This window comes from Hypanus sabinus, chromosome 20, assembly GCF_030144855.1.
Source record: "Hypanus sabinus isolate sHypSab1 chromosome 20, sHypSab1.hap1, whole genome shotgun sequence".
NCBI classification, from domain to species: Eukaryota; Metazoa; Chordata; class Chondrichthyes; order Myliobatiformes; family Dasyatidae; genus Hypanus; species Hypanus sabinus.
In genome coordinates, this window is record NC_082725.1 from 68,622,104 (window position 1) to 68,648,533 (window position 26,430).

Genomic DNA, 26,430 nt, shown 5'->3' on the forward strand with positions numbered 1-26,430 from the left:
AGAATCTTGGCAGACAAAGACGGGGGAGTTTCTTTTTTCCCGGATTTAGAATTTTTTGTAGCCATTGTAAGACAGACGTATTTGCAGGCAGATAAGAAAAAACAGATAGAATAATGAACTAAGGTTTAAAAAGGGAGACGCATAGTGCGAAGGTAAGAAATGTAACAGAGCAAAAGTTTGAAGCGACTAAACAATCGCCATCTTACCGGAAGTCCCCCTCTTTTACATCTTAAGTTTCTTTGAAATGTGCTTCTGCTATTGTTGAAGCCTGTGATCTACATTTTGGTGGTGTGTTTACGGGCTGGTTGAGCGATATGGCGCTTTGCTGTCTCCAAGGATGATCAGTGAGGTTTCAAGCAATCTGTGCAGCCTCAAGACCAAGAAGCCTGAAGAGAGAGTGAGCCCATGATCGAGTCCATTTCTCACTGATTAAAGCATCGAGGAAGACTGAAATCATCAAAGCAAGTGTGTGCTCAGCACTATCTACAAGCTGCTGCTGGAGGAAGGTGTCTGCGTCTGATGTTCCCTCTCACTTGCTGCATTTGAATGGCCTATCTCTGCCTCTCGCTCAATGCTGCAGGAGGACCTGGGTCTTGGGCAAAGCTTAATTGATGTAGTTTGTGGATTAGTTCATGTTCTGATGTGTTTCTGTTTTACGGTTGCTTTTTTCTTCATTGTAATTTTGGGTGATTTTGATTGGGATGGTCTGCAGATCACGAATGACAGTGCTCGATTAGATTCTACTCAGCTGAACTGAATATGCCTGGACTCTTTCAATTTTGTGTTTTATATTCAGTGTTTATCGCTGATTTGTTTGCTGTTCGTGTGACTTTTTTTGCACCTTGCAGGAAAGGTGTTTAATGTTTCTCTTTGTTTCTGTGGGGAAGTTGTAAACTGCATACATATGAGGGGTGATTGATAAGTTCATGGCCTAAGGTAGAAGGAGATGAGTTATTAACTTCAAACTTGCTGCATAATCACTCAAAGAGTTGAACTGCAGGTGCATGTAACGGGAGCTGTATAACTCATCTCCTTCTACCTTAGGCCACGAACTTATCAACTTATGTGGACACTTTCTGGAGGTCCAAGATCAGTATGCTCCATGACCGCTGGACTAAGTGTGTTAATGTAGGAGGGGACTATGTTGAAAAATAAATGTGCTAGGTTTTCTAAAATTGACTTCTTCTATCTTAGGCTGCAAACTTATCAATCACCCCTCGTACTTTGATAATGAATGTACTTTGAATCCTTGAATCATTCAAAGTAAATCTCCTCAGCACCCTAGAACGATCCTTTTCTACACCCCCTCCAGGAGTTAACTTACTAATAGAGAAAATGAGTTTATATCAGGTCAATGTCAATGAGTTGAAATCATTTAACTCTTGTTCCTTACCCTAAACATATGCCCTCTAGTTTCACACATTTCTGTCTACCCTATCCATATCTCTCATTATTTTGTACATCACTACAGGGATCCCCTCACGCCTTCAGTTCAATGGATCACAAGCACAATGTCTCATTATAAAAGCAACTTTCCATCTCAGCAACTCCTTGATGAATCTCTTTTGCAACCACTCCCTTCTTATGGTGTAGTGATCTGAACTGTACAGTGTTCTTCAGCTGTGCAGTAACCAAAGTTTAATAAAGATTTAAAAGCACAGCAATGTAAAATACCATGAAATCTGATTAATCAAAATAACATCGGGAAATCTGAAAAATAAATGTTGGAAACACTGTATATTTAGAAACAGAAATGGACAGTTAGTACATTGTGTAAAGTCCTTTCCAGAGCCAGCTAAACATTTTAGCTTAAATATTAACATGTATTTCCAGATGACAATGAATCAGCTTTATATTTCAGTATTTTTGCTTTCAATTTTGTGATTTTGTTTCAGTTTTGTCATACTTTTTAAAGATTTGTTCATTCCATAGTGCAAAGAAATAGTTCTACAGCATTACAGAAAGTTGTTTCTCCATGGATAGTATTGCTATCCATCCATCTCTGAGAGCTCGAGGAAGGTCTTTGACTGCAGCCTAAGAGATGCAGCCGCCATCTGGAAGACCACCAAGGAATTAGAAGTCTAGCTCACCAGTGTGGACTAATCAGGCCTACCTGACAAGTTCAAGGCTTGGATCTACCAGCAAGGTATCCTGGATCCTCTGGCTCATGTGGTATATGAGGTACCCATGTCAACAGTTGAGGCTCCTAAGGAAAAGATCAATAGCTACCTTCTAGATGCTGGGTCTCGCATGTAGTCTAAGCAGCGTTGCTCCGTACAGAAAGAGAAATAAACTGCAGCTCCCCTTCGGCTGCCTGAAGGAGGAGTTAATGGTTTCCCATCCATGAGAATTGCTGCTGTACAGAGACCCCACAGTTTCATCAGCAGGTAGGAAATAGAATGCACTGGAAATGGCTGAGTCCTGTCTGAGGCACAGGAATCTGGGAGGGACAGTGGTGTCTGAACAGGTAGGACGGGACAGCTTCCCTTCATCCGCATCGACCGGCTCAGAGCAGGGACACACACAAACCAAACCAGGAAGAGGTGCAAACAGCCGTCAAGAAAGTGAATTCCACCAGGATGGTAGGAATGGGGCAGCAAGGTGCTTGGACAAGGTGGGAGGGTGCGCTGAAGGGAAGATCTCCTGGTCCAACTCTGGAAGGCAGAACCCCAGCACATCAAGTTCATGATCCAAGCTGTGTATGACATCCTGCCTAGTCCTGTGAACTTTTCTGCTCTTGGCAAGAGTGAACACAATCATGTCTTTTCTGCCTTGGCAGAATGACCCTGAAACACATACTCAGCAGCTGTCCAAAAGCCCAGGGAGGGGCATGCTACCACTAGTGCCAGAACCCGATGCTGACGGCAGTTGCACAAGGTATCTGCTCAGCCATTAACAACAGTAGGCATCACAAAAAGGCCACAGCCTTTGTCAGAGCTGGAGATCAACCACAGCCTCAGCCCAGATCACCAGGGTCTCACTGGCAACTGAAAGTTGGTCTTGGCAAACAATTAGTTCCCTGACTTCATTGCATCAGTATCACCGAGGCCACTCTGTCAGAAACCTTGAAGCAGGTGGTCATGGTAGAAATGACAGTGCCTTGGGAAGACTGGATTGAGGAAGTGTTTGTGTGTAGGAAAGGAGCTGGTAGAGCAGAGACTGGAGTGGAGTGCACAGTGTGAGCCTATAGAGGTGGGGTGTAGAGCTTTTGCTGGATGCTCATTATGCAGAACCTACTCTCTCCTTGGCATTACAGAAGCTGCAAGAAGAGCCATCAGGACCATCACAGAGGCTGCTGAGTGAGCTTCCAGATGGCTATGGATCAAGAGGTGTGACCTGTGGACCAGTGCTGCTGAGACACAAGCCAGGGCCTAATCAACCCCAGCCTGGGCGAGGGTCTGATATTGAAAGATCCAAAACACCCAATGACTCCAGGTTATATCACTAATGATGTGTTCTAACACATCCTCGGCATCAAACACATTATATAGGCTTGCCTATTCTGTTAATTAGAATGGATCTGAGCTGACAGGAAGAGTGTGAATGCTGCAAATCACAAGCAACCTAAAATAGAGTGAGAATGAAATCATAGTTACGGAATTCACAGGGAGCTGGAGAAAAGGAACATTGACTTTGATGGCTTTCTGATGTATTAGGTGATAGAATCCAAGGACTTGAAGAAGTCTTGATCTAAAAGTACAGTACATTTAATGGTGTTCACTTTAGGCAGAATGATGCAGGTAGAAGTTGTGAATAGTTTGCTGATCAAATGAACAAGCTTGTCCTGGTTGCTGTTGAGGCTCTTGAACTATACAGCATAGAAACTGTCCCATCAGGCCGCTACACCCTAAACTGATATTTTTGTTCATCTACACCTTCCTATTTGCCCATATTAGGACTGTATCCTTCTGTGTCTTGCTTATTTAACTAGCTGTCTAATCACAGTGATTGTATCTAATTCCACAAACTCCTCTGGTAGCAAGTTCCTGATATCAACCACTCATTGTTGGAAAAAAAATTATTCCTCAAAATCCCTTTAAAACTCCTTGCTGTCACCTCGCATCAATGCCCTCTTGTTTTTAATCGAGAAGACTGGAATATAAAAGCAAGAATGTAATGCTGAAACTTTATAAGGTTTTGGTCAGACCACATTTGTAAGCAATTTTGGACCCCATATCTAAGAAAGGATATGCTGGCATTGGAGAGTGTCCAGAGGAGATTTACAACAATGATCTCAGGCATGAAGCTGCTAACATACGAGGATAATTTGATGCCTCTGGGCCTGTAGTTGCTGGAATTTAGAAGATTTGTGGGGGGGGGGGGCCCTCATTGAGATGTAACAAAATTGACACACCTGGGTATCACTAAAGCGAGGTTGATAGGTTCTTTATTAGTAAGGGAGTCAAAGGTTACACGCTGAAAGCAGGAGAATGGGGTTGAGAGGGAAAATAAATCAGCCATGATTGAATGGCGCTGACTCAAATGGGTCGAACGGTCTAATTTAGCTCCTGTTTTATTGGCTTTATGGTCCAAACTGCTGGATTAACTCAGCCGGTTGATCAGCATCTATGGAGAATTAATGCTTGCTTAAGTCGAAACCTTTGGACCTGAAATGTCAATGATTCCTTTCCTCCCACAGATGCTGCCTGACCTGCTGATTTTTTCCACCAAATTGTTTGCAGTCTAGATTTGAACATCTGCAGCAACACATTGTGGTAAAATACAATCCAGCTGTTTCTGTTGACAATGTCTCAAAGATGTCCAGTTATAAGTGGATAGAACTGTTCCTAATCTATCTGATATATGCAGGGAAGCTGGGACTTTATTCTCCACAAACATGGCACAGTAGCCACACTTGCTACACAGTCCCAGGTAGACCTCTCCTTTGCATTGGTTCTTTTATCACCTGTTGAAGCCTAATGGGGAGTTCTGCCCTTCAGAACATGGCCTGCTTGGTCAGTCATGTAACTGACTGAGCACTGCCAACGGATGTCCCTTGGTTATAGCATTGCCTCATGAAATATTACCTATCATCACTGGAGAAAATATGATTCTATATATCACTCAACAAATATAAAGGGCAATTTTCTGAAAATTGGGTTTCATAGGGCTAACAAAACATAATTAAAAAGAAAGATATGTGAGAGGTGAACAATTTCATAAAACCTCACTGTAATTTAACAAACTTTTTTTTGTAGCTCTTTGCTTGAATTACTCTCAACATTGAAACGAACAGGATGTAATTTCTGTAGTTTTTTGAAAAAGGCTAGACAGGTTGAGAGGGTGGTGAAGCAGGCATATGGCATACTTGCCTACATAGGTCAGGGCAAAAAAATATTGAAGTTGAGAAGTCATGTTGCAGCTTTGCCAACACTATTTAGACAACACCTGGAGAATTGTGTGTATTCTAGTGGCCGCATTATAGAAAGATGTGATTTCTGGAGAGTCTGCAGAGGAAATTCACTGGGATGTTGCCAGACTAGAGAACCTGAGGCAGCTAACAATGATAGTATATTCAGGGAACTGCTGAGAAAAGATTTGCAGATCCCAATTTTGTGGCAAGATTCTGAATGATTTCTGATGCAGTGCAGTTTGCATTTGGAAACTTTGTGTTTTTTTTCTCACGTTGTCATGCTACAGTAGGAAACAATCTGAGTGGGCGGCGCAGTGACACTTCAGGTGAATCCTAATTACTAGTGTGGAGCTTCAATATTTCCCCTGCAATTCTGCCATTACAAGTTAATCAAAAGATTTCCAATAAAAACAGACAATAGTTTTGTTCTTTCCAACGGACAGGATAATTTTGATCTGCATTTTTAATTTTGTCCATAAGATTCACTACATTATTTGATTCCTCGCCACAAGCATATCCTCATCCTCAACAATTTTTCCTTCAGCTCCTCCCACTTCCTCCAGATTTGAGGGGTAGTGATGGGCACCCAACATGGATCCCAGCTATGCCTGCCTCTTCATTGGCTATGTAGAGCAGTCCATGTTCCAAACCTTTCCCGTTAATGCTCTCCAACTCTTCCTCTGCTACACTGCACTGGCGCAGCTTCATGCACCCATGCTCATCAATTTCATTAACTTTGCCTCTAACTTCCACCCTACCCTAAACTCACTTGGTCCACTTCTGACATCTCCTTCTCCTTTCTTGCTCTCTCTGGCTCCATCTCTGGAGACAAACTGTCAACCAACATCTTTTATAAACTTACTGATTCCCATGCTTATATTGACTATACCTCTCCCACTCTGTTTCCCGTAAAAACGCTACTCCTTGTTTTCCAGTTCCTTCCTCTCTGCCACATCTGTTCCCAGGATGTGGTTCTCTTCTCCAGGATATCAGTGATTCTGCCACCAAACACATCATTACCTCGCACCCCTGTCTGCTTTCTGTAGGTATCACTCCCTCCGTGTTCCCTTGTCCATTCGTCGTTCCTCACTAATCTCCCTCCATGCAATGATCCCTCAAGCAGCCAAAGTGCTACACCTGCCCATTCACCTCCTCTCTCACCTCCATTCAAGGTCCCAAACAGTCCTCCCAACACTTTACTTGCGAATCTGCTGGGGTCATCTACTGCGTCCAGTGTTCCTGATGCAGCCTTCTCTCCTCTGGTGAGGCCTGTTGTAAACTCAGGGACTGCTTCTGCTCCACCTACTAGAAGCGGAACTTCCACTGGCCAAACATTTTAATTCCAATTCTCATTCCTGTTCCGACATCTTGTTCCATAGCCTCCTCTTGTGCCATGATGAGACCTCCCTCAGGGTGGAGGAGCAACACCTTACTGCATATTCTGTCTGGGTAGCCTTGAACCTGATGGCATGAATATCAATTTCTCCTTGCGGTAATTTTCCCCTCCCTCTTCCCTATTCTTCTATTCCCCACTCTGGCCTCCTACCTCTTTTCACCTGCCTATCACCTTCCCCTGGGTCCCTCCTCCTTCCCTTTCTCATATGGTCCACTCTCCTCTCCTGTCAGATTCCTTCCTCTCCAATCCTTTATCTTTCCCACCCACCTGGCTTCACCTATCATCTTCTAGCTATCCTCCTTCCCCTCTCCCCAGCTTTTTATTCTGCTGTCTTCCCTTTTCCTGAAGAAGGGTCTCATCTTAAAACAAATGGTTATTCCTCTTCATACATGTGCCTGACTTACTGAGGTCCGCCAGCATTTTGTGCGTTGACATGCATTTTTTTTCGAATTATCACATAATCTTCCTGTGAAGCGCTTCGGAATGCATTACTACATTAAAGATGCTTTTACAGCGGTCTGAAGATGCTTAACTGGCTCTGTGTAATGTCTCCTTGTAATTGATGCCTGTGGAACAGTTGGACTGAAGGTAAATCAATTCTTTTATGTACAGCATTAACCGGACTGGAAGCAGTAGTGAACTCTGACTGTTTTCATTCAGTAATTAAGAAAATGATGCATTGCGACTACGGATGCAGCATATTTATAAACTTTACTGCATGTGCTATTGCCTTTTCTAAGACTATGTTTGCACTTTAAGATTACAAAACATAGTTTTTCATGCTTGCATAAATCACTTTCAATACTTTAACCTGTTTTGAATATCTCTCCCAGCTGTATTGGCATCTTCAAATTATGTACCAAAGTAAATGAAATGTAATGATTAAACCTTCATAATAACATGAAAAATGCACTCATATCTCATCATTTTGGTGGGAACTATGGCAGGTAATTTACACACAGTGAACTCTCACAATCATGGTCAAGTAAGTAACCTCCCAGTGGGAGAAAATCTTGGAAACAGTGATCACAGCCCCAGCGGTTTTAAGACAGTTATGAATCAGGATAAATATGGCATAAAGGAGAGCTTTAAATAGGAGCAGGGCATATTCGGCAGGAACTAGTGCAGGGGTCCATGGACCCCTCGGTTATTGATGAGGCTCCATGGCATAAGAATGGTTGGGACCCCTGAACTAGTGAAGTTGATTGGGAACAGCTGTCTTTGGGCAAGTTTGCATCTGACACACAGAGGTTGCTTAAAGACCAACTGCACAGAGTACAGAACAGATATGTTATAGCAAGGAGTAAGGATAAGAATGGCAAGATACAAGGGAACTTGGAATATGAGAAGGGTGGTGAATTTTTTTATGAAGGAAAAGGAAATGTATTTATGCATTAGGAAGCTAAGATTAAATGGAGCCCTTGAGGATTATAAGGAAACTAGAAAAGAACTCAAGAAGGGAATTGGGAGGCCGGAAGATTCATGAAAAATCCTTAGCAAGTTTGATTGAAGAGCATCCCAAGTAATTCTATGCATACATACTAGAGGATAATGAGGGACAGGGCAGGACCTGTCAAGGATAAAGAATGAAATATATGCTTGGAGATTGAAGATGTAGGTGAGGTACTTAAGTGAGTACTTTGCATTGGTATACATCAAGAAGACATATGTGAGGGGTCGTGAGATTAGTCTGGAGTGCTAATATGTGAAGGCATTTTGAGATAAAACAAGAGGTAGCGTTGGGTCTCTTGAAGAATGGTTAAGCCCACATCCTGATGGGATATATAACCATATAACAATCACAGCACAGAAACAGGCCATCTCGGCCCTCCTAGTCCGTGCAGAAAGATATACCACAGGTTATCATGAGAGGCAAGAGGTGAGATTCTTAGGGCCTTGACCAAGATCTTTGTGTCCTCTCTAGCTACAGACAATATCCCAGAGCACTGGCAAGTGGCTAATTGTGAAATGGCATTCCACTGTTCAAGAAAGGAAGTGGGAATAATTATGGAAATTATAGATCAAAGGATCATATGTCAGTGGCGGAAGGTAGTTGGGATGAGATTTATAAGTACTTGGAAAATTATGGCCTAATTAAGATTGGTGGGCACGGCTTTGCAGTGGGTCTTACTAATTGATAGAGTTTTTCAGGGAGGTGACAAAGATGATTAACAAAGATAGAGCTGTGGATATTGTCTACATGGATTTATGGTGTAAGGTGTTTGACAAAGCCCGCAGTGACTTGTTTATTTCTATTAAGAATTGGTTTGTCCATGTAAGACAAAGCTTAGTGATTGATAGGACCTATTCTGGCCAGAGGTCTGTGACTATAGGGATCTTTACTGCGACTTCTACTACTTGTGATATACACTCAGTGGCAAGCTTGCTGTTATTAGTCAAAACACTTAGTTTAAAAGTCAGGAAGTTTTGTTGCAGGTTTATAAAACTCTGGTTAGGTGTATCTGGCGCACGGTATTCAATACTTGACCTGGAGAGCATGTGCTATAAGGAGAGGCTGAATAAATTAAACAAAACTTAAGTTGCTTTCTCTGCGGGGCTGAGTTTGAGGACCGGAGTTCAGGGTCCTATTATCAGTGAATTTTAGGATCGATATTGAAGATCAAATCCCAGAAGTCGATTGGAACTCTGAGTCAAGGCCCAATGGCCAAGCTCTGGGTCTGCACATTCACTGGGGAAGTCAGGGGCCCAATGTCTGTGAGCACGCAAGTCCACTGGAGGCTGGAGACTCAGAGGCGGCCTGTCTTGGGTTGGAGGACTAGTGTATGACTGGGTGGAAAGGAGCTTATTTTGTGGTTGTTTTGTTTGTATTCTTCTACTGAATATTGTGGACATTCAATGTTGGCACAGAAGGTCTGGTGACACAGTGGGGTGCTCCCAGCACATCCTTGGGAGAGGGTGTGTGTGTGTGTGTGTGTGTGTGTGTGTGTGTGTGTGTGTGTGTGTGTGTGTGTGTGTGTGTGTGTGTGTGTGTGTGTGTGTGTCTGTGTGTGTGTGTGTGTGTGTGTGTGTGTGTGTGTATATATATATATATTTATACACACACACACACACACACACATGGTAAGTAAATAAATCTGATTATGAGAATCTCATATGAAGTTATGAGAGTCATCTCCTTCTCCCAGGATCAAATTGTCAAATTCCACAGGACATGAATGTAAGGCGAGATGAGCCAACTTTAAGGGGGTTGTGAGCAGTCAGTTTTTTACCAACAGAATGGTGCGTGCCTGGAATGTACTGTCAGAGGGAGTAGTGGGGCAAATTTGATAGTGGTGGTCAAAAGACTCTCAGGCATATAAATGTGCAGGGAACGGAAGGCTATGAACATTGTCTAGGCACGATAGATTACTTTAGTTAGGCATTTAATTGTGAGTTTAATCAGTTTGGCTCCATCTGCCACTTCTCAGCCCAGTTTTGCATCCTATCAATGTCCCACTGTAACCTCTGACAACCCTCCACACTATCCACAACACCCCCAACCTTTGTGTCATCAAAAAATTACTAAACCATCCGTCCACTTCCTCATCCAGGTAAGCCTTGTACTTCTCAGTAAGCCTTGTATGGGGTACCTTGTCAAATGCCTTGCTGAAATCCATATACACTACATCTACTGTTCTTCCTTCATCAATGTGTTTAGTCACATCCTCAAAAAATTCAATCAGGCCTGTAAGGCAAGTCCTGCCTTTGACAAAGCCATGCTGACTACTCCTAATCTTATTATGCCTCTCCAAATGTTCATAAATCCTGCCTCTCAGGATCCTCTCCATCAACTTACCGACCACTGAAGTAAGACTCACTGGTCTATAATTTCCTGGGCTATCTCTACTCCCTCTCTTGAATAAGGGGACAGCATCCTTCAGAACATCTCCCGTCCCCATTGATGATGCAAAGATCATTGCCAGAGGCTCAGCAATCCCATCCCTCCTCTCTCACAGTAGCCTGGAGTACATCTCATCCAGTCACAGTGACTTAACCAACTTGATGCTTTCCAAAAGCTCCAGCACATCCTCTTTCTTAATGTCCACATGCTTAAGCTTTTCAATCCGCTGTAAGTCATTCCTACAATCGCCAAGATCCTTTTTCTTAGTGAATACTGAAGCAAAGTATTTCTTCAGTATCTCTACTATCTCCTCCAATTTTCCACTGTCACACTTGATCGGTCCTATTCTCTCACATCTTATTCTCTTGCTCTTCACATACTTGTAGAATGCTTTGGGGTTTTCCTTAATCCTGCTCACCAAGGTCTTCTCATGGCCCCTTCTGGCTCTCCTAATTTCCTTATTAAGCTCCTTCCTGCTAGCCATATAATCTTTAGATCTCTATCATTGCCTAGTCTTTCGAACCTTTTGTAAGCTTTTCTTTTCTTCTTCACTAGATTTATTACAGCCTTTGTACACATTAGTTCCTGTACCCTAGCATCCTTTCCCTGTCTCATTGGAACGTACCTATGCAGAATGCCACACGATATCCCCTGAACATTTGCCACATTTCTGCCGTACATTTCCCTGAGTACATCTGTTCCCAATTTATGATTCCAAGTTCATGCCTGATAGCTTTATATTTCCCCCTACTCCAATTAAACGCGTTTCTAACTTGTCTGCTCCTATCCCTCCCCAACTCTATGGTAAAGGAGATAGAATTGTGATCACTATCTCCAAAACGCTCTCCCACTGAGAGACCTGACACCTGACCAGGTTTATTTCCCAATGCCAGATCAAGTACATCATCTTCTCTTGTCATGTTATTTATATATTGTGTCAGGAAACCTTCCTAAACACATCTAACAAACTCCACCCTATCTAAACTTCGCGCTCAAGGGAGATACCAATCAATATTTCGGAAATTAAAATCTCCCACCACGACAGCCCTGTTATTATTACACCTTTCCAGAATCTGTCTCCCTATCTGCCCCTCAAAGTCCCTGTTAATATTGGGTGGTCTATAAAAAACACCCAGCAGTTATTGACCTCTTCCTGTTTCTAACTTACACTGACAGAGACTCAGTAGACAATCCCTCCGTGACTTCCTTCCTTTTCTGCAGCCGTGACACCGTCTCTGACCAGCATAGAGAGATGACTCCAAACACAGCGTTTAGTCTGATGGCCCAAAAGTTCAGTTCAGGTTTCATCGGATGAAAGAACCTTCTTCCAGCTGTCTTCAGATTTTCCCATAAACTCCAGCTGAGATTTCATGTGAGCTTTTTTCAACAGTGGATTTCTTTTTGCCACTCTCTCATGAAGCTGCAACTGGTGAAGCAATGGGCAACAGTCTCTCCCATCTCAGCCACTGAAGCTTGTAACACCTCCACAGTCGTCATAGGTCTCTTGCCAGCCTCCTTCTCTGGTCCACTTTTTGCATGGTCACTGTTGTTGAGGATGTCCTGCTCTAGACGCTTTTACAGCTGTGCCAAATTCATTCCATTTCTTTAGGATTGGCTTCTCTGGTCCACTTTTTGCATGGTCGCTGTTGTTGAGGATGTCCTGCTCTAGACACTTTTACAGCTGTGCCAAATTCATTCCATTTCTTTAGGATTGGCTTACCTGTACTCTAAGGGATATTCAGTGACTTGGAAATTTCCATTTCCTGACTTGTTCCTTTCAATAACCTTTTTGCAGAGTTGCTTGGAGTGTTCTTTTGTTTTCCTGGTGTAGTTTCTGCCAGGGTTCTGACTTCCAGACACAGGTATATTTTTACTACAATCAATTGAAGCACCTTGATGGCACCTGGTGATCTCCATTTAACTAATTATGTGACTTCTGAAACCAATTGCCTGTACCAGTGATGATTTGGTGTGTCATATTAAAGTGGGTGAATACTTATGCAATCAATTATTTTGTGTTTTATATTTGTAATTAATTTAGATCACTCTGTATAAATCTGTTTTTACTTTGACATGAAAGTATTAAAAAAAGCCAAATTAAATCTGCTGCGATTGCATATTGTAAAACAACGAAACATGAAAACTTCCAAGAGGGGTGTGAATACTTTTTATAGACACTGTATGTTCACTGGCATATTTGTGGAAAATTGGGGAACACTTGTCAAGGATCAACATGAGGTTTGAAATACTCAATAAGCAATATAACATAAATCACTGTTAGAAACAAACCATTATCTGGACAAAGATGCATTCATTTACCAAGAAGAATTTTTACTGTATGATATTAATAGGATAACAGCTATCACTTGCAACCTTTTTTAAGAAACAATTCACAAAAGGCCCATTGTCAGAGTTTCAGTATAATCAAAAGAGTTACAGTGATCTCTTACCACCAAGATGTCTACGGAGTTTGGATAGAGAGATGTTTCCTTGAGCTTTTAAATCACATCAAGAAAATGGACATTGTTTTTGAGAACCACCTGACATAAGTGACACTTGTCCAACATCACACAAAAGATTAAGTAAGCATGATAATTGAGGTTTGTTGTTTGCTTCCACGTCATAAATTAAAAATCAGTGGCCACAACTATGTGAAGCAATCAGCATTTCTTCAAAAATTCATGCTTTCATGCAGCATTTCAGATAAGGATGGTTTTTTCTGTATTTTTTTCTGTATTTTATTGGACTGCCCTTTCTCCACTTCCTGTCATCTGCGTCCTGGATTGGAACCCCTTGCAATTGGAAAATCTAGTCTGTGCAAATGTTGAAATTGCATTACAGTGCTGCTAGCCTATCAGATTTTCTGCCTTAAAGAGGTCACCTTTATCCTCTGCTCCCCTGAACAACAAAAACCTGTTGAAGGGAAAAAAGGATCAGCCATGATTGAATGGTGAAGCAGACTCGTTGAACCAAATAGCCTAATCCTGTTCCTGTGTCTTATGGTCTTATTGGCATGAGTAATTGGAACCTTTGCCTTAAATGTCTTGCAAGCAGTGCCTTTTAAGAAAGCCTTTCTGGACATTTTTGCATGCCACAGTGGTGAGGAGACACCAGATTGCATAGAGGGAGAGAAAGTTTGAAAGAAGTGAGCCACAGTTCCCGAGGAGACATTAGAGTGTGCATATTAGTTACTTGTCAGGGACCACGCAAAAGAATTCAGGTTTAAGCAATGTTAAGAATGGGGAGTTGAGACTGAGGATCACCCTCATGGGGCTTCAGCAAGGACAGGCAAAGGCTGTAGAGAGATAACTTTTCATTATTTATACTATTTCTTGCTTATTGCACAGGGGATGCCGACAGGATACTGGAATACTCCCCTTGCGGGATGTGGGAAGGCACGGTGACTTCAAGTATCCCTGATGACGACACCTACAAGAAGTGCACCCAGCTGCAGCTTTGAATAGACTGTGTTAACAAGCTGGTGCTGGAACTGGATGAACTCCAGATCAGTTGGGAGGCTGAGGGCTTGATAGACAGGACATACAGTGAGAAGGTTACATCTAAGGTGCAGGACACAAAACTGAGTGACCATCAGGACAGGGGATTCGCAGCCAGAGCAGTGGCGGATCCCCAGGTGTACTGCTTTGGATACTGTTGGGGGAAGGGGAGGGCATACTTTTGTGGAGAAAGGTGTTGGAAAGCCTCAGCATTCAGATTTCTGGTACTGAGACTGGCTCTATGTCTCAGGAGGGAACGGATGAAAAGGCAAGCTATAGCGATCGGCGATACATTGGTCAAGAGGAACAGAAATGGTGTTCTGTGGTTGAGAACGAGACCCCTGCGTGGTTTGATGCATCCCACGTGCCAGGGTCAGGGCCAGGGCCGTCTCTGATCCAGTCCTCAGCATTCTTAAGTGGGAGGGTGAGCGCTAGAGATCGCAGTCCACATCAGTATCAATGACACGGGTAGAAAAGGTGACGAGGTTCTGCAAAGTGAGTTCAAGGAGTTAGCTGCTAAATTAAAGGGCAGACCTCCAGGGTTGTGATCTCAGGATGGCATTGGGGCCAGAAACAGGAAAATCATGCAGTTCAATACACGGCTAAGGCGTTGGTGTAATGGTGCAGGTGGGTCTGAGCACATTTGCAAACAAAAACAGCAACAGTGTCAGTCACATGACTTCAAAAAGACAGAGGTGCTCAGTACAACAGCTTTGCCACATTCACTTATTCAAATTCCAACTGAAATACACAAGCAACTAAACAACTCACAGATAATTCGCAAGGGCTTCAGATAAGATCCAAGGCTTCAGGGGAAAATCAGGCAAGCCAGTCCACAAAACAAAGGGAGTGTTTTCACATGCTAGATCCCAGGTAAGTCTTTTCACAGATCTGACACAGGCAAGTAATTCCACTAACCCGAGGAGCTGATTCTAACAAGCGTCAAGACTGAGTAACTGACAGAGATAGTCACCAGCTTTCACCCTCCCAATCAATCTCAGGTGTGCCTCGTGAGGTCCCCCAGTGATTTGGGGTGAGGACAGCTGACATCATTGCTCTTGGAGGTATGCCGCTTGGTGGCTGCTTCTAGTGTTACAGTTGGTGCAGGAAGGAGGGCTTAGATCATCGGTCTTTCTTCCATGGAACGTGGGACCTGTACAAGGAATGATTTGCACCTGACTTATATCCTAGAAGAAAGAGTTGCTAGTGCTGCACGGGGGTGGGGAGAGCGGTCAATGTGATTTTGATTTCATTGCTCAAAAGTTTGGATCGGTACAGGGATGGAAGAAGTATGGAGAACTATGGTTCGGGTGCAGGTTGATGGGACTAGGCAATTTAAATGTTCAGCATGGACTAAATGGGCCAAAGAGCCTGCTTCTGTGCTGTCATTTTCTATTACTATGTTATCATATTCTTGATTATCAAAGGGGTGAAAAATTATCATGGGTAAACAGTATAATCAAATCAATCATAATCTTATTCAATGGATTGGCAGGCTTTCATACCTGAGCAATCTGCTCCTGCTCCAATTCACTGCTGAATTCTAAACACAGTATTCAATGCAGAAAATTAAATAGACTGAGAGTTCTTTGTTTACATTTCTGATGTCACTTACAAGCTTTTAAATTTTAAAAAATGTGAACACTGACAGATTTAGGAATGAGCTGCAAGTTTTCATAGCCTTGTGTGCTGTTCAATTGGCACCGACATTCGAAGATACACTTGTAAATTAAATTACATTTTTATGAACTATTAGTTAAATCCAATTCTGAAGAGAACTGACCCCCCCTTTCCCAACTGCCCCCAGAACCTTGACTTCAGAAGAGGGTTCAGAATTTGCAAAAAAGAATTAGTGAATGCTTTAGAAGCAATCATCAGATTAGTAGAATGGTTCCCAATGCATGATACAGATCAAGAGCTTATGGATTAACTCAACTAAAAATGTGAAAGTATATTTTGAAATAATTTTAGTATCAGTTATAATGCTACAGTTAATGAAATAATACTAGGAATGACTTTTATGACTGAAATTTCAGATGGTTGATAGCTTAATTTTCAAAGGTGCTGTGTAAGTATGTATTTGTGGAGTATTCCAGCAGTTAAGCAAATTGTGATCAAGTGGAACATTCACAAAACCAACTTGCAAGTGTTACATATATTGTTGTTACAACTGCTTAATATGAATCTGTGGAACATAATATGTTTTTGATACAAAGCCAAAAAATATCTTTAACTTAAGGAGACAAAACCCACTGCATACCTTGCTTGTAAAGCGTTTCCATGTTGATATCTTTATAGGCAACTAAGTTGTTGACCAATAATACCACACTCTGGATGGCAGTACCTAGAGGATTGTCTTGTTGTTCCTGTGAATGAGAAAAACAATTTGATAAAAAAAGTTATAAATGCAATCCAAGAAGTATATAGGTTCATAGTCTGACAATACAGTAGATGAATGCTCGAAATCCACTGACTGTGTACATACATGGTATTATAGGAAAAATATTTCATGGGACATCTTACAAAAACTAACTAGCTTACCTGGTACATCTTTGGACTGTGGGAGGATATCAGAGCACTTGGGGAAAACCTAAGCACTCTGTAGCTGTGTGATGCTGTGTGGATAAAGAGTTTAGACCTTCTGACAACAACCAACTTTTCTAACCAAAGTGTTGCCAGCCTTATAGAAACATAGAAAACCTACAGCACAATACAAGCCCTTTGGCCAACGAAGTTGTGCCAAACATGTCCCTACCTTAGAAATTACTAGGGTTATCCATAGCCCTCTATTTTTCTAAGCTCCATGTATCTATCAAGGAGTCTCTTAAAAGACCCTATCGTATCTACCTCCACCACCATCACTGGCAGCCCATTCCACGCACTCATCACTCTCTGCGTAAAAAAAATTTACCCCTGGCATCTTCTCTGTACCTTCTTCCAAGCACCTTTAAACTGTGCCCTCTCATGCTAGTCATTTCAGCCCTGGGAAAATCCTCTGACTATCCACACGATCAATGCCTCTCATCATCTTATACACCTCTATCAGGTCACCTCTCATCCTCCGTCGCTCCAAGGAGAAAAGGCAGAGTTCACTCAACCTGTCTTCATAAGGCATACTCCCCAATCCAGGCAACATCCTTGTAAATCTCCTCTGCACCCTTTCTACATCCTTCCTGTAGGGAGGCAACCAGAACTGAGCACAGTACCCCAAGTGGGGTCTGACCAGGGTACTATATAGCTGCAAAATTACATCTCAGCTCCTAAATTCAATTCCATGATCGATGAAGGCCAATATACTATAGACCTTCTGAACCACAGAGTCAACCTGGGCAGCTGCTTTGAGCGTCCTATGGACTCAGACCCCAAGATCCCTCTGATCCTTCACACTGCCAAGAGACTTACCATTAATACTTATTCTGCCATCATATTTGACCTACCAAAATGAACCACCTCACGCTTATCTGGGTTGAACTCCAGCTGCCACTTCTCAGCCCCATTTTGCATCCTATCAATGTCCCGCTGTAACCTCTGACAGCCCTCCATACTATCCACAACACCCCCAACCTTTGTGTCATCAGCAAACTTACTAACCCATCCCTCCACTTCTTCATCCAGGTCATTTATAAAAATCACAAAGAGTAGGGGTCCCAGAACAGATCCCTGAGGCACACCACTGGTCACCGGCCTCCATGCGGAATACAACCCGTCTACAACCACTCTTTGCCTTCTGTGGGCAAGCCAGTTCTGGATCCACAAAGCAATGTTCCCTTGGATCCCATGCCTCCTTACTTTCTCAATAAGTCTTGCATGGGGTACCTTATCAAATACCTTGCTGAAATCCATATACACTACATCTACTGCTCTTCCTTCATCAATGTGTTTAGTCACATCCTCAAAAAATTCAGTTAGGCTTGTAAGGCACACCCTGCCCTTGACAAAGCCATGCTGACTGTTCCTAATCATATTATACCTCTCCAAATGTTCATGAATCCTGCCTCTCAGGATCTTCCCCATCAACTTACCAACCACTGAGGTAAGACTCACTGGTCTATAATTTCCTGGGCTATCTCTACTCCCTTTCTTGAATAAAGGAACAACATCAGCAACCCTCCAATCCTTGGGAACCTCACCTGTCCCCATTGATGATGCAAAGATCATCGCCAGAGGCTCAGTAATCTCCTCCCTCACCTCCCACAATAGCCTGGGGTACATCTCATCTGGTCCCAGCGACTTATCCAACTTGATGCTTTTCAAAAGCCTCCAGCACATCCTCTTTCTTAATACCTACATGCTCAAGCTTTTCAGTCTGCTGCAAGTAATCGCTACAATCACTAAGATCCTTTTCCATAGTGAATACTTAAGTATTCATTAAGTACCTCTGCTATTTCCTCCGGTTCCATACACACTTTCCCACTGTCACACTTGATAGGTCCTATTCTTTCACATCTTATTCTCTTGCTCTTCACATACTTGTAGAATGCCTTGGGGTTTTCCTTAATCCTGCCCGCCAAGGCCTTCTCATGGCCCCTTCTGATTCTCCTAATTTCCTTCTTAAGCTCCTTCATGTTAGTCTTATAACCTTCTAGATCTTTAACAATACCTAGCCCTCTGAACCTTTTGTAAGCTTTTCTTTTCTTGTTGACTAGATTTACTACAGCCTTTGTACACCACAGTTCCCATACCCTACCATAACTTCCCTGTCTCATTGGAACGTACCAATGCAGAACTCCACACAAATATCCCCTGAACGTTTGCCAGATTTCTTCTATACCTTTCTCTGAGCACATCTGCTCCCAATGAAAAGCTAAGACAAAAGATTATCAACGTAGAAAATAGAAGTAGAAGGAACAACCTACAGGTTCTGGGTCTTGAAGAATTAATTGAAGGTAATCATCCTATGGAATTCTTTGCAAACTCTCTGTAAGAATTACTTCCTGAAATTTTGGCACGTCTGCCTAAGATTGATCAAGTTCACAGGTCCCCCATGTTTCGATTTCCTAACAGAGATAAACCAAGATCTGTAATAATTTGCGTTCATGAATTTAAAACAAAGGATCTGTTAATACGTGAATCTCGTTGAAGAGGCATGATTGATTATAGTGGCAGCAAGATTAGAATTGTGGAAGACTACCCACTGAGGTTATGCAGGAACGTGCTAAGTTCAAAGAAGTTATGTCCAAGTTTTTTAACAAGGATTTTAAACCCTCCCTTCGTTATCCAACTCATCTCAGAATCACACTTAAAAATGGTTCCTTCGAATGGTTTTGGTCGATTGCTGAAGCACAAAGGTGTTTAAAATATGGTGGCTAGCTGCTTAGTCCATCCTTATATGAAAACACAAGATAAAGTCAGAAACTGTTAATTCACAAATCCCGTCGAAAGGGCATGATTAGTTAGAAGGTGGAATATTAAGATTCTTGAAGACTATTTGCTTGAGGTTATGCAGGAATGTGCTAAGTTTAAACAAGCTTTGTTGGAATTTTTCTATTAAGGGTTGACCCATCCCTTGGCTACCTAGTTTGACTGAGAATCTCATTAAGATGGACCTATGAACGGTCTCACTGGAAAGCTGAAGCATAAAGACTTTTTAAAAAAATTTCAAAGCTGTTTATCCTGTTTTTTCATGAAGATATAAGATTAAATGTTTAATGTCTTTCTGTATGAATAATGGTAACTTTTACTTTTGGTAAACCTTTGTAACTAATTTCCTTTTGTATTTTTTTAATACTGTATTTTTGATATACGAGAATCGAATTTCTTGTCTGGATATTGTTTAGTCTAGGTTGGAATATGAACAATCTGAAACTAATTGGGGTGATCACCGGGTTTTTTGGGAGTTTGTCTGTAGTTGTAGATGCCGGCTTTCTATTGGTTGACCTTCTTTCTTCGGGAGGTGGGCAGGGGATGCTTTTTCTCTCAAAAGCTGTTCTCGAATTTTTTTTAGCCAACTTGTTGCTTGGTTACCATTTCTCAAGGTATATGGATTGGGTTTAACTTACATTTTAACCCTTTAAATTATTCTAAAAATGGACCAAACTATTAATCTACTCAGTTTTAAAGTAAAAGGGTTAAATCACCCTGTCAAATGTAATAAGATTTTTGCTTTTATTAGGAAATTTAAGGTCCCTATTTTTTTAACAAGAAACTCATATACGCAAATGTGATAATCTACGTTTTATTTAGCCGTTGGAATGGAACTTGTTTTCATTCGTCTTTTCAGGCCAAATCTAGAGGAGTTTCTATTCTTATAGAATATATTCACTTTCCTTTGTCCAACATAAAGTGGTGTCTGATACAAAATGGACATTTTATTATAATTTCAGGAAAACTAGATCATAAATCAATAGTACTTGCCAATGTGTATGCCCCCAAAGTAGATGATCCAGTATTCTTTGAGCATTTTTTTTCATTTCTACCAGATCTGAGTCTTTATTCTTTGGTGATGGGGGGAGATTTTAACAGCCCACTCTTAGACCCACTCTTAGACTGATCATCTTCTAAACCAGTGCCTCTTAACAAATCAGCTTTGTTTATTCAACCTTTTTTATTGAAATGTGGTATTGTTGATGTTTGGCGTTTCTTACATCCATTAGATAGGGAGTACTAGTTTTTTCCCATGTTCATCATACATACTCCAGGATTGATTATTTTTTTATTGATAGTCAAATTATTTTATCAGTTTGTTCCTGTGAATATAAAGAGATTGCTGTATTTCTATCTTTAAATCTCCCTGGTTTTCCTCAAAGAAACAGAATTTGGCATTTTAATACAACTTTGTTATCTGATGAGGAATTTTTAAAATTTCTAGAGAGGCATATTATTTTTTGAAGAGAATAAAAAGGAAGAGACTTCTAATCTTATTGTATGGGACACTTTCAAGGCCTATATTAGAGGACAAATTATTTCTTATGCTGCAAGTGTTAAGAATAAAGCTAATAAAGGAAGAATTGAATTAGCCGATCAATTGAAATAATTAGATCAAAAATGCATTATAGCTCCAGATCCTGTTTTATATAAAAGACATGTTGAAGTTAAAACTAAATATGATCTTCTGCTAACATATCCAATTGAAACTCAACTTCTTAAAGATAAAACTCAATTTTACATTCACGGAGATAAATCAGACAAAGTACTGGCCAACCAATTAAAAACTTCTGTAGCTGAACGACCAATTAAAAAAACTTGCAAAAATAATGGTGATAGGACAACTGATCACTCTGAAATAAATGATACCTTTAGAAAATTCTATTCTAAACTTTATAGTTCTGATTCCCCTAAATATTGTAATGAATAATTTTCCAGATCAATTAAATATCCCTGCACTTCCTGCAGAAAAATTGCAAACAGATGGATCAACCCATTTCTTATGAGAAATTGCTGAGGCTATACATTCATTACACTCGGGGACGGCTCTGAGTCCAGCCGGATTTTCTGGAGAATTTTATAAGGCTTTTTCTTCATTAATTATACCGCAGTTACACTCAGTCTTTTTGGATTCTTTCAAATTGGGTAGCTTGCCTCAGTCTTTCTATGAAGCCTCTATTTTGCTTATCCTAAAGAAGAACAAGGACCCAACTGAATGCTCTTCATATAGGCCAATTTCATTACTCAATGTTGATACTAAAATCCTTTCTAAAGTTTCTGCTTGTCGGATTGAAAATATTCTACCTTCCATTATTCCTGATGATCAGACTGGTTTTATTAAAAACTGACATTCCCATTTTAATATACGCTGTATATTAAATGATATTTACTCTCTATGCCAGGAGATAACGGAATATGTGATATCCCTAGATGCTGAGAAGGCCTTTGATCAAGTTGAATGGAATTATTTATTTAAAACCTCAGAAAAATTTAATTTTGGACCAGATTTTATTCAATGGATTAAATTATTTTATCTATCTCCTTCTGCCCGGGTTGTTACTAATTTTCAAAATTACAAACCATTTAAACTTCATTGCAGAACTAGACAAGGCTGTCCGTTGAGCCCTTTGCTCTTTGATCTAGCTTTAGAACCTCTTGCCATTGATTTTCAAAAATTTAATGATATCTGTGGTATTTTAAGGAGAGGTATTACTCACAAAGTTTCACTTTACGCAGATGATATATTGCTGTTTATCTTTAATGTTGAGACCTCATTACTTTGCGTACTTTCTTTACTCTCTCGTTTTAGCCGGTTTTCAGGATATAAATTGAGCCTACATGATAGTGAATTATTTCCTTTAAATAATTTAGTATCAATTAATACTAATCTCCCTTTTAAAGTTGTAAGGAATCAATTTACTTATTTGGGTGAAACAGTCATTAAGAATTACAAACACCTGTTTAAAGAAAACTTTCTTACTTTATTGAATCATGTAAAAAGGATATCATTAACTTGGTCACTTCTTTCAATATTGTTGATTGGACAAATTAATTCTATTAAAATGAATATTCTACATAAATTTATATACAGTCGGCCCTGCTTATCTGCAGGGGATTGGTTCTGAGACTCCCCCCCCCCCCCCCCCCGCGGATACCAAAAAACGCGGATGCTCAAATCCCTTATTTAACCTTGCTCAGTGCGGTGGTCTTTAGGACCCAGCGGAACCCCAGACTTTATTTAGCATTCTCAGTGCAGTGGACATTAGGACCTGGTGGTGCAGCTCTGAATCCGCAGTGTTTCTGCTCTCAAAAATAATCACAATTGAAAATAAGGTGGAAGTAATAAAGCGATCGGAAAGAGGTGAAACGCCATTGGTCATTGGAAAAGTATTAGGCTACAGTCGGTCAACGATCGGAACAATTTTAATGGAGCATGTGAAAGGCCCTGCCCTGATGGAAGCTACAATTATTACTAAGCAACACAGTTTTAATTATTGAAAAACATATGTTTCTTAAGTGTTTTATATGCATAGAAAGGTAAAATATGTACTATATACTAAGAAAAACGTTTGACTAACTGACGCTAAATAATATTGGATGTACCTGTTCTGACTTCAAATCTGACTTAAAGATGGACTCAGGAATGGAACTCATTCATAACCCGGGGACTGCCTCTACTTTAACGTCATTTCTAGATTACTTATAATACCTAATACAGTGTAAATGCTATGTATACTGTATTGTTTAGGGAATAATGACAAGAAAAAATAGTCTGCACATGTTCAAACAACGAGCGCTAGAGAGAGAACTTCAGGGTTTTCCCAATCCGCGGTTGGTTGAATCCGCAGATAAGGAGGGCCGACTGTATCTTTTTCAGGCCTTACCCATTTTTATTCCTAAATTGACTATCCTGATTCTATTCTATCCCCTTATATATGGAAAAATAAATGTCCTCATTTAAATAAATTTAATCTTTGAAAATTTAAAGTGTCTGGAGCTTTAGCCTTACCTAATTTTAGGTTTTATTACTGGGCAGTTACTATACGATAATTTACGTTTCGATTATATTATATCAACTGTGTAGACTGTCCGGTATGGGTCTCTTTAGTAGCTAACTCTGTTAATAAATTTTCTATTATTTCTCCTCTTGGATCCTCACTTCCTTTATCTGTAAGTAAACTAACTGATGATTTAATAGTTAAATATACTCTGAGGATCTGGATACAAATTAGAAAACACTTTGGTTTATTGAGATTTTCCCGTTCAAGCCTCATTTATTCTAATTTTTTTAAACTGTCCATGACTGATTTAGTTTTTAAGGAATGGGACAGTTTGGGTATTAAATATTTTGGGGGTCTGTTTGTTGGAGAAAACCTTTGTTCATTTGAGCAAATGTCGGCTAAGTATAGTTTACCCAAAACTCACTCTTTTAGATATTTACAAATTAGAGACGTTTTAAGATCTCAATTATGTACATTCCCTATAAACTCAGATAAGAACTTACTAGACATAATTTTTAAGATGACACCTTTTCATAATGGTTCAATATCTAAGATATATGGAATGTTACTGGAGATGAGGAATGTTCCTTTAGACAAAATTAAGAATATCTGGGAACAAGATTTACAGACATCCAAATCTGAGCAAACTGGAATGAAATTTTTAAACTGCTTAATACTTCATCGCTATGTGCTCGTCATTCCCTCATACAATTTAAGGTGGTACATAGAGCTCACATGACTAAGGATAAGCTATCTCTTTTTTATTCAGATATATCTCCCTACTGTGACAGATGTAATAATGGAGAAGATTCATTAATTCATATGTTTTGGACTTGTCCAAATCTTGAAAAATATTTGAAGGAAGTTTTCCAAACTTTTTCCTTACTTTTTAAAGTCAATTTTAAGCCTAGCTCTCTGACGGCCCTATTTGGTATTGTTGCAGGACAAGATATTAAGTTGAAGGCATCTGATTTACAAATTTTGGCCTTTAGTTCTCTTATAGCTAGGAGGACGCTTTTGTTTAAATGGAAAGATGTTTTTCCTCCTACTCATGCTCAATGGTTATGTGACATTATGTTTAGATTTAGAGAAGATTCATTGTTCAATTTCTGAATCTCGTCAAGACTTTCAAACATTGTGGGGACCTTTTCAGAATTATTTTCAAAACCTTCAATTCGTTACTTAAACTCAGATGTTGGCTATTATTAATTTTTATTATATAAGAAGGTATTTTACCTTTTCTTAATGAACGGCTTTAGTCTTTGTAGGGGTTAGATACTTTTTTCTTTTGTAATAAATTAGTATAGTTTAATATAACTATTGATTAACTTATATGAATATGGGGTAATGTAATTGTTATTATGAACAGATATAATGTAACAGGTAGTTTTAAAAAATCTTTTCTGACCTTTTATATACACTTTCTTGTATTCTATATTCTTCTATGTAGAAACGAATAAAAATATTGGAAAGAGAAAACCGTCCTGCCAAATCGACTTCACAACTAGAGGAGAGAATATATTAGATCTGGTCTACATCAATGCTCATGGAGCCTACAAGACAGATTTCCACCCTCACCTTGGGTACTCAGACCACATATCCATTTTGCTAATCCCTGCATACAGACTACTAGTTAAATGAGTCAAACCAGTTTACACAGAGATTAAGACCTGGCCAGAAGGGGAAGAGAAGGAAGCAAGCTATAGTGATAGGGGAAAGGAAAGGATGTTGTATGGATGAGAATGAGATTCCTGAGTGGTTTGTTGACTCCCAGGTGCCAGGATCAGGGTCATCTTGGATCCAGTCCACAGCATTCTTAGCTGGGAGGGTGAGAAACCAGAGAATGTGGTTCATGTTGGTACCAATGACATGGGTAGGAAGGGTGATGAGGTCCTGCAGAGTGGGTTCAGGGAGTTAGGTGCTAAGTTGAAGGACAGGACCTACAAGGTTGTGTTCTCAGAATTGCTATCTATACCATGTGCTAGTGAGGCCAGAAATAAGAAAATTATACAGTTTACCACAAGGCTACAGAGGGAGGGCTTCTGATTTTTGGATCATCTTGCTCTCTTCTAGGGAAGGTGAGATCCCACCTACAGATCCGTACAGAAGGATAGTTTGCACCTGAACTGGAAGGGTACTAATATCCTAGCAGGAAGGTTTGCTGTGCTACACAGGGTGGGGGGAGCGGTTAAACTAGAGTTGTATGGTGATGGGAACCAGGGCACCAGAACAGATAGTAGAGTGGCTGTGGAGAGGATACAAACTCAAGAATCGAAAAGTTGAGCATGGTGTGATTAACGTCCGGAGCTGCATATATTTCAATGCAAGGAGTACTGCAGGAAAGATGGATGAGTTTAGGGCATGGATCAGGGCGTGGAATTAGCACATTGCAGCCTTTAGTGAGACTTGGTTGCAGGAGGGGAAGGACTGGCAGCTTGGTGTTCTGGGGTTCTGTTGTTTTAGGTGTGATAGAATGGGAGGGATTAAAGGGGGAGGGGTGGCAATTACTGATCAGGGAAAATATCGTTGCAGTGCTCTATCAGGACAGACCGGAGAGCTCGTCTAGCACAGCTTTATGAGTAGAATTGAGGAATAAAAGAGGTATGAATACATTAATGAGATTATATTAAAGATCACACAACAGTCCATGGGAAGTAGAGGAACAAATTTGTTCAGTGATCAAAGTTTGCTTTAAGAAACATTAAGATCAGGATATTGTAACTTTCCACAGATTGAGTGAGACTCTCCTGCTGTAAAAGGGCTAGATGGAAAAGAGTTAGACAAATTTGTTCAGGAAAATTTCCTTGATTTAAAGTTCAGGAAGTTTCCTTGATTGGAAGGAACAAAGAAGTTCCAACTAGAGAGAGTGGAATACTAGATCTCCACTTAGGGAATGAGACATGGCAGGTGACAGAAGTTTGGGTAGGGAAACATTTTTCATTTAGTACTCATATTGCCATTAGTTTCAATGTAATTGT

General features: G+C 40.5%; 1 protein-coding gene across 9 annotated transcripts in view; it reads right to left on the reverse strand.

The window, feature by feature from the left end:
- Window positions 1-26,430, reverse strand: part of ulk4 (unc-51 like kinase 4) — a 712,463-nt gene that overhangs the window by 142,329 nt on the left and 543,704 nt on the right. For all 9 annotated transcript variants that reach the window (XM_059945716.1, XM_059945717.1, XM_059945718.1 and 6 more), the window contains one exon: window positions 16,348-16,453. In XM_059945716.1, the coding sequence (XP_059801699.1) occupies window positions 16,348-16,453 (106 nt within the window). The remainder of the gene's footprint in view (window positions 1-16,347; window positions 16,454-26,430) is intronic.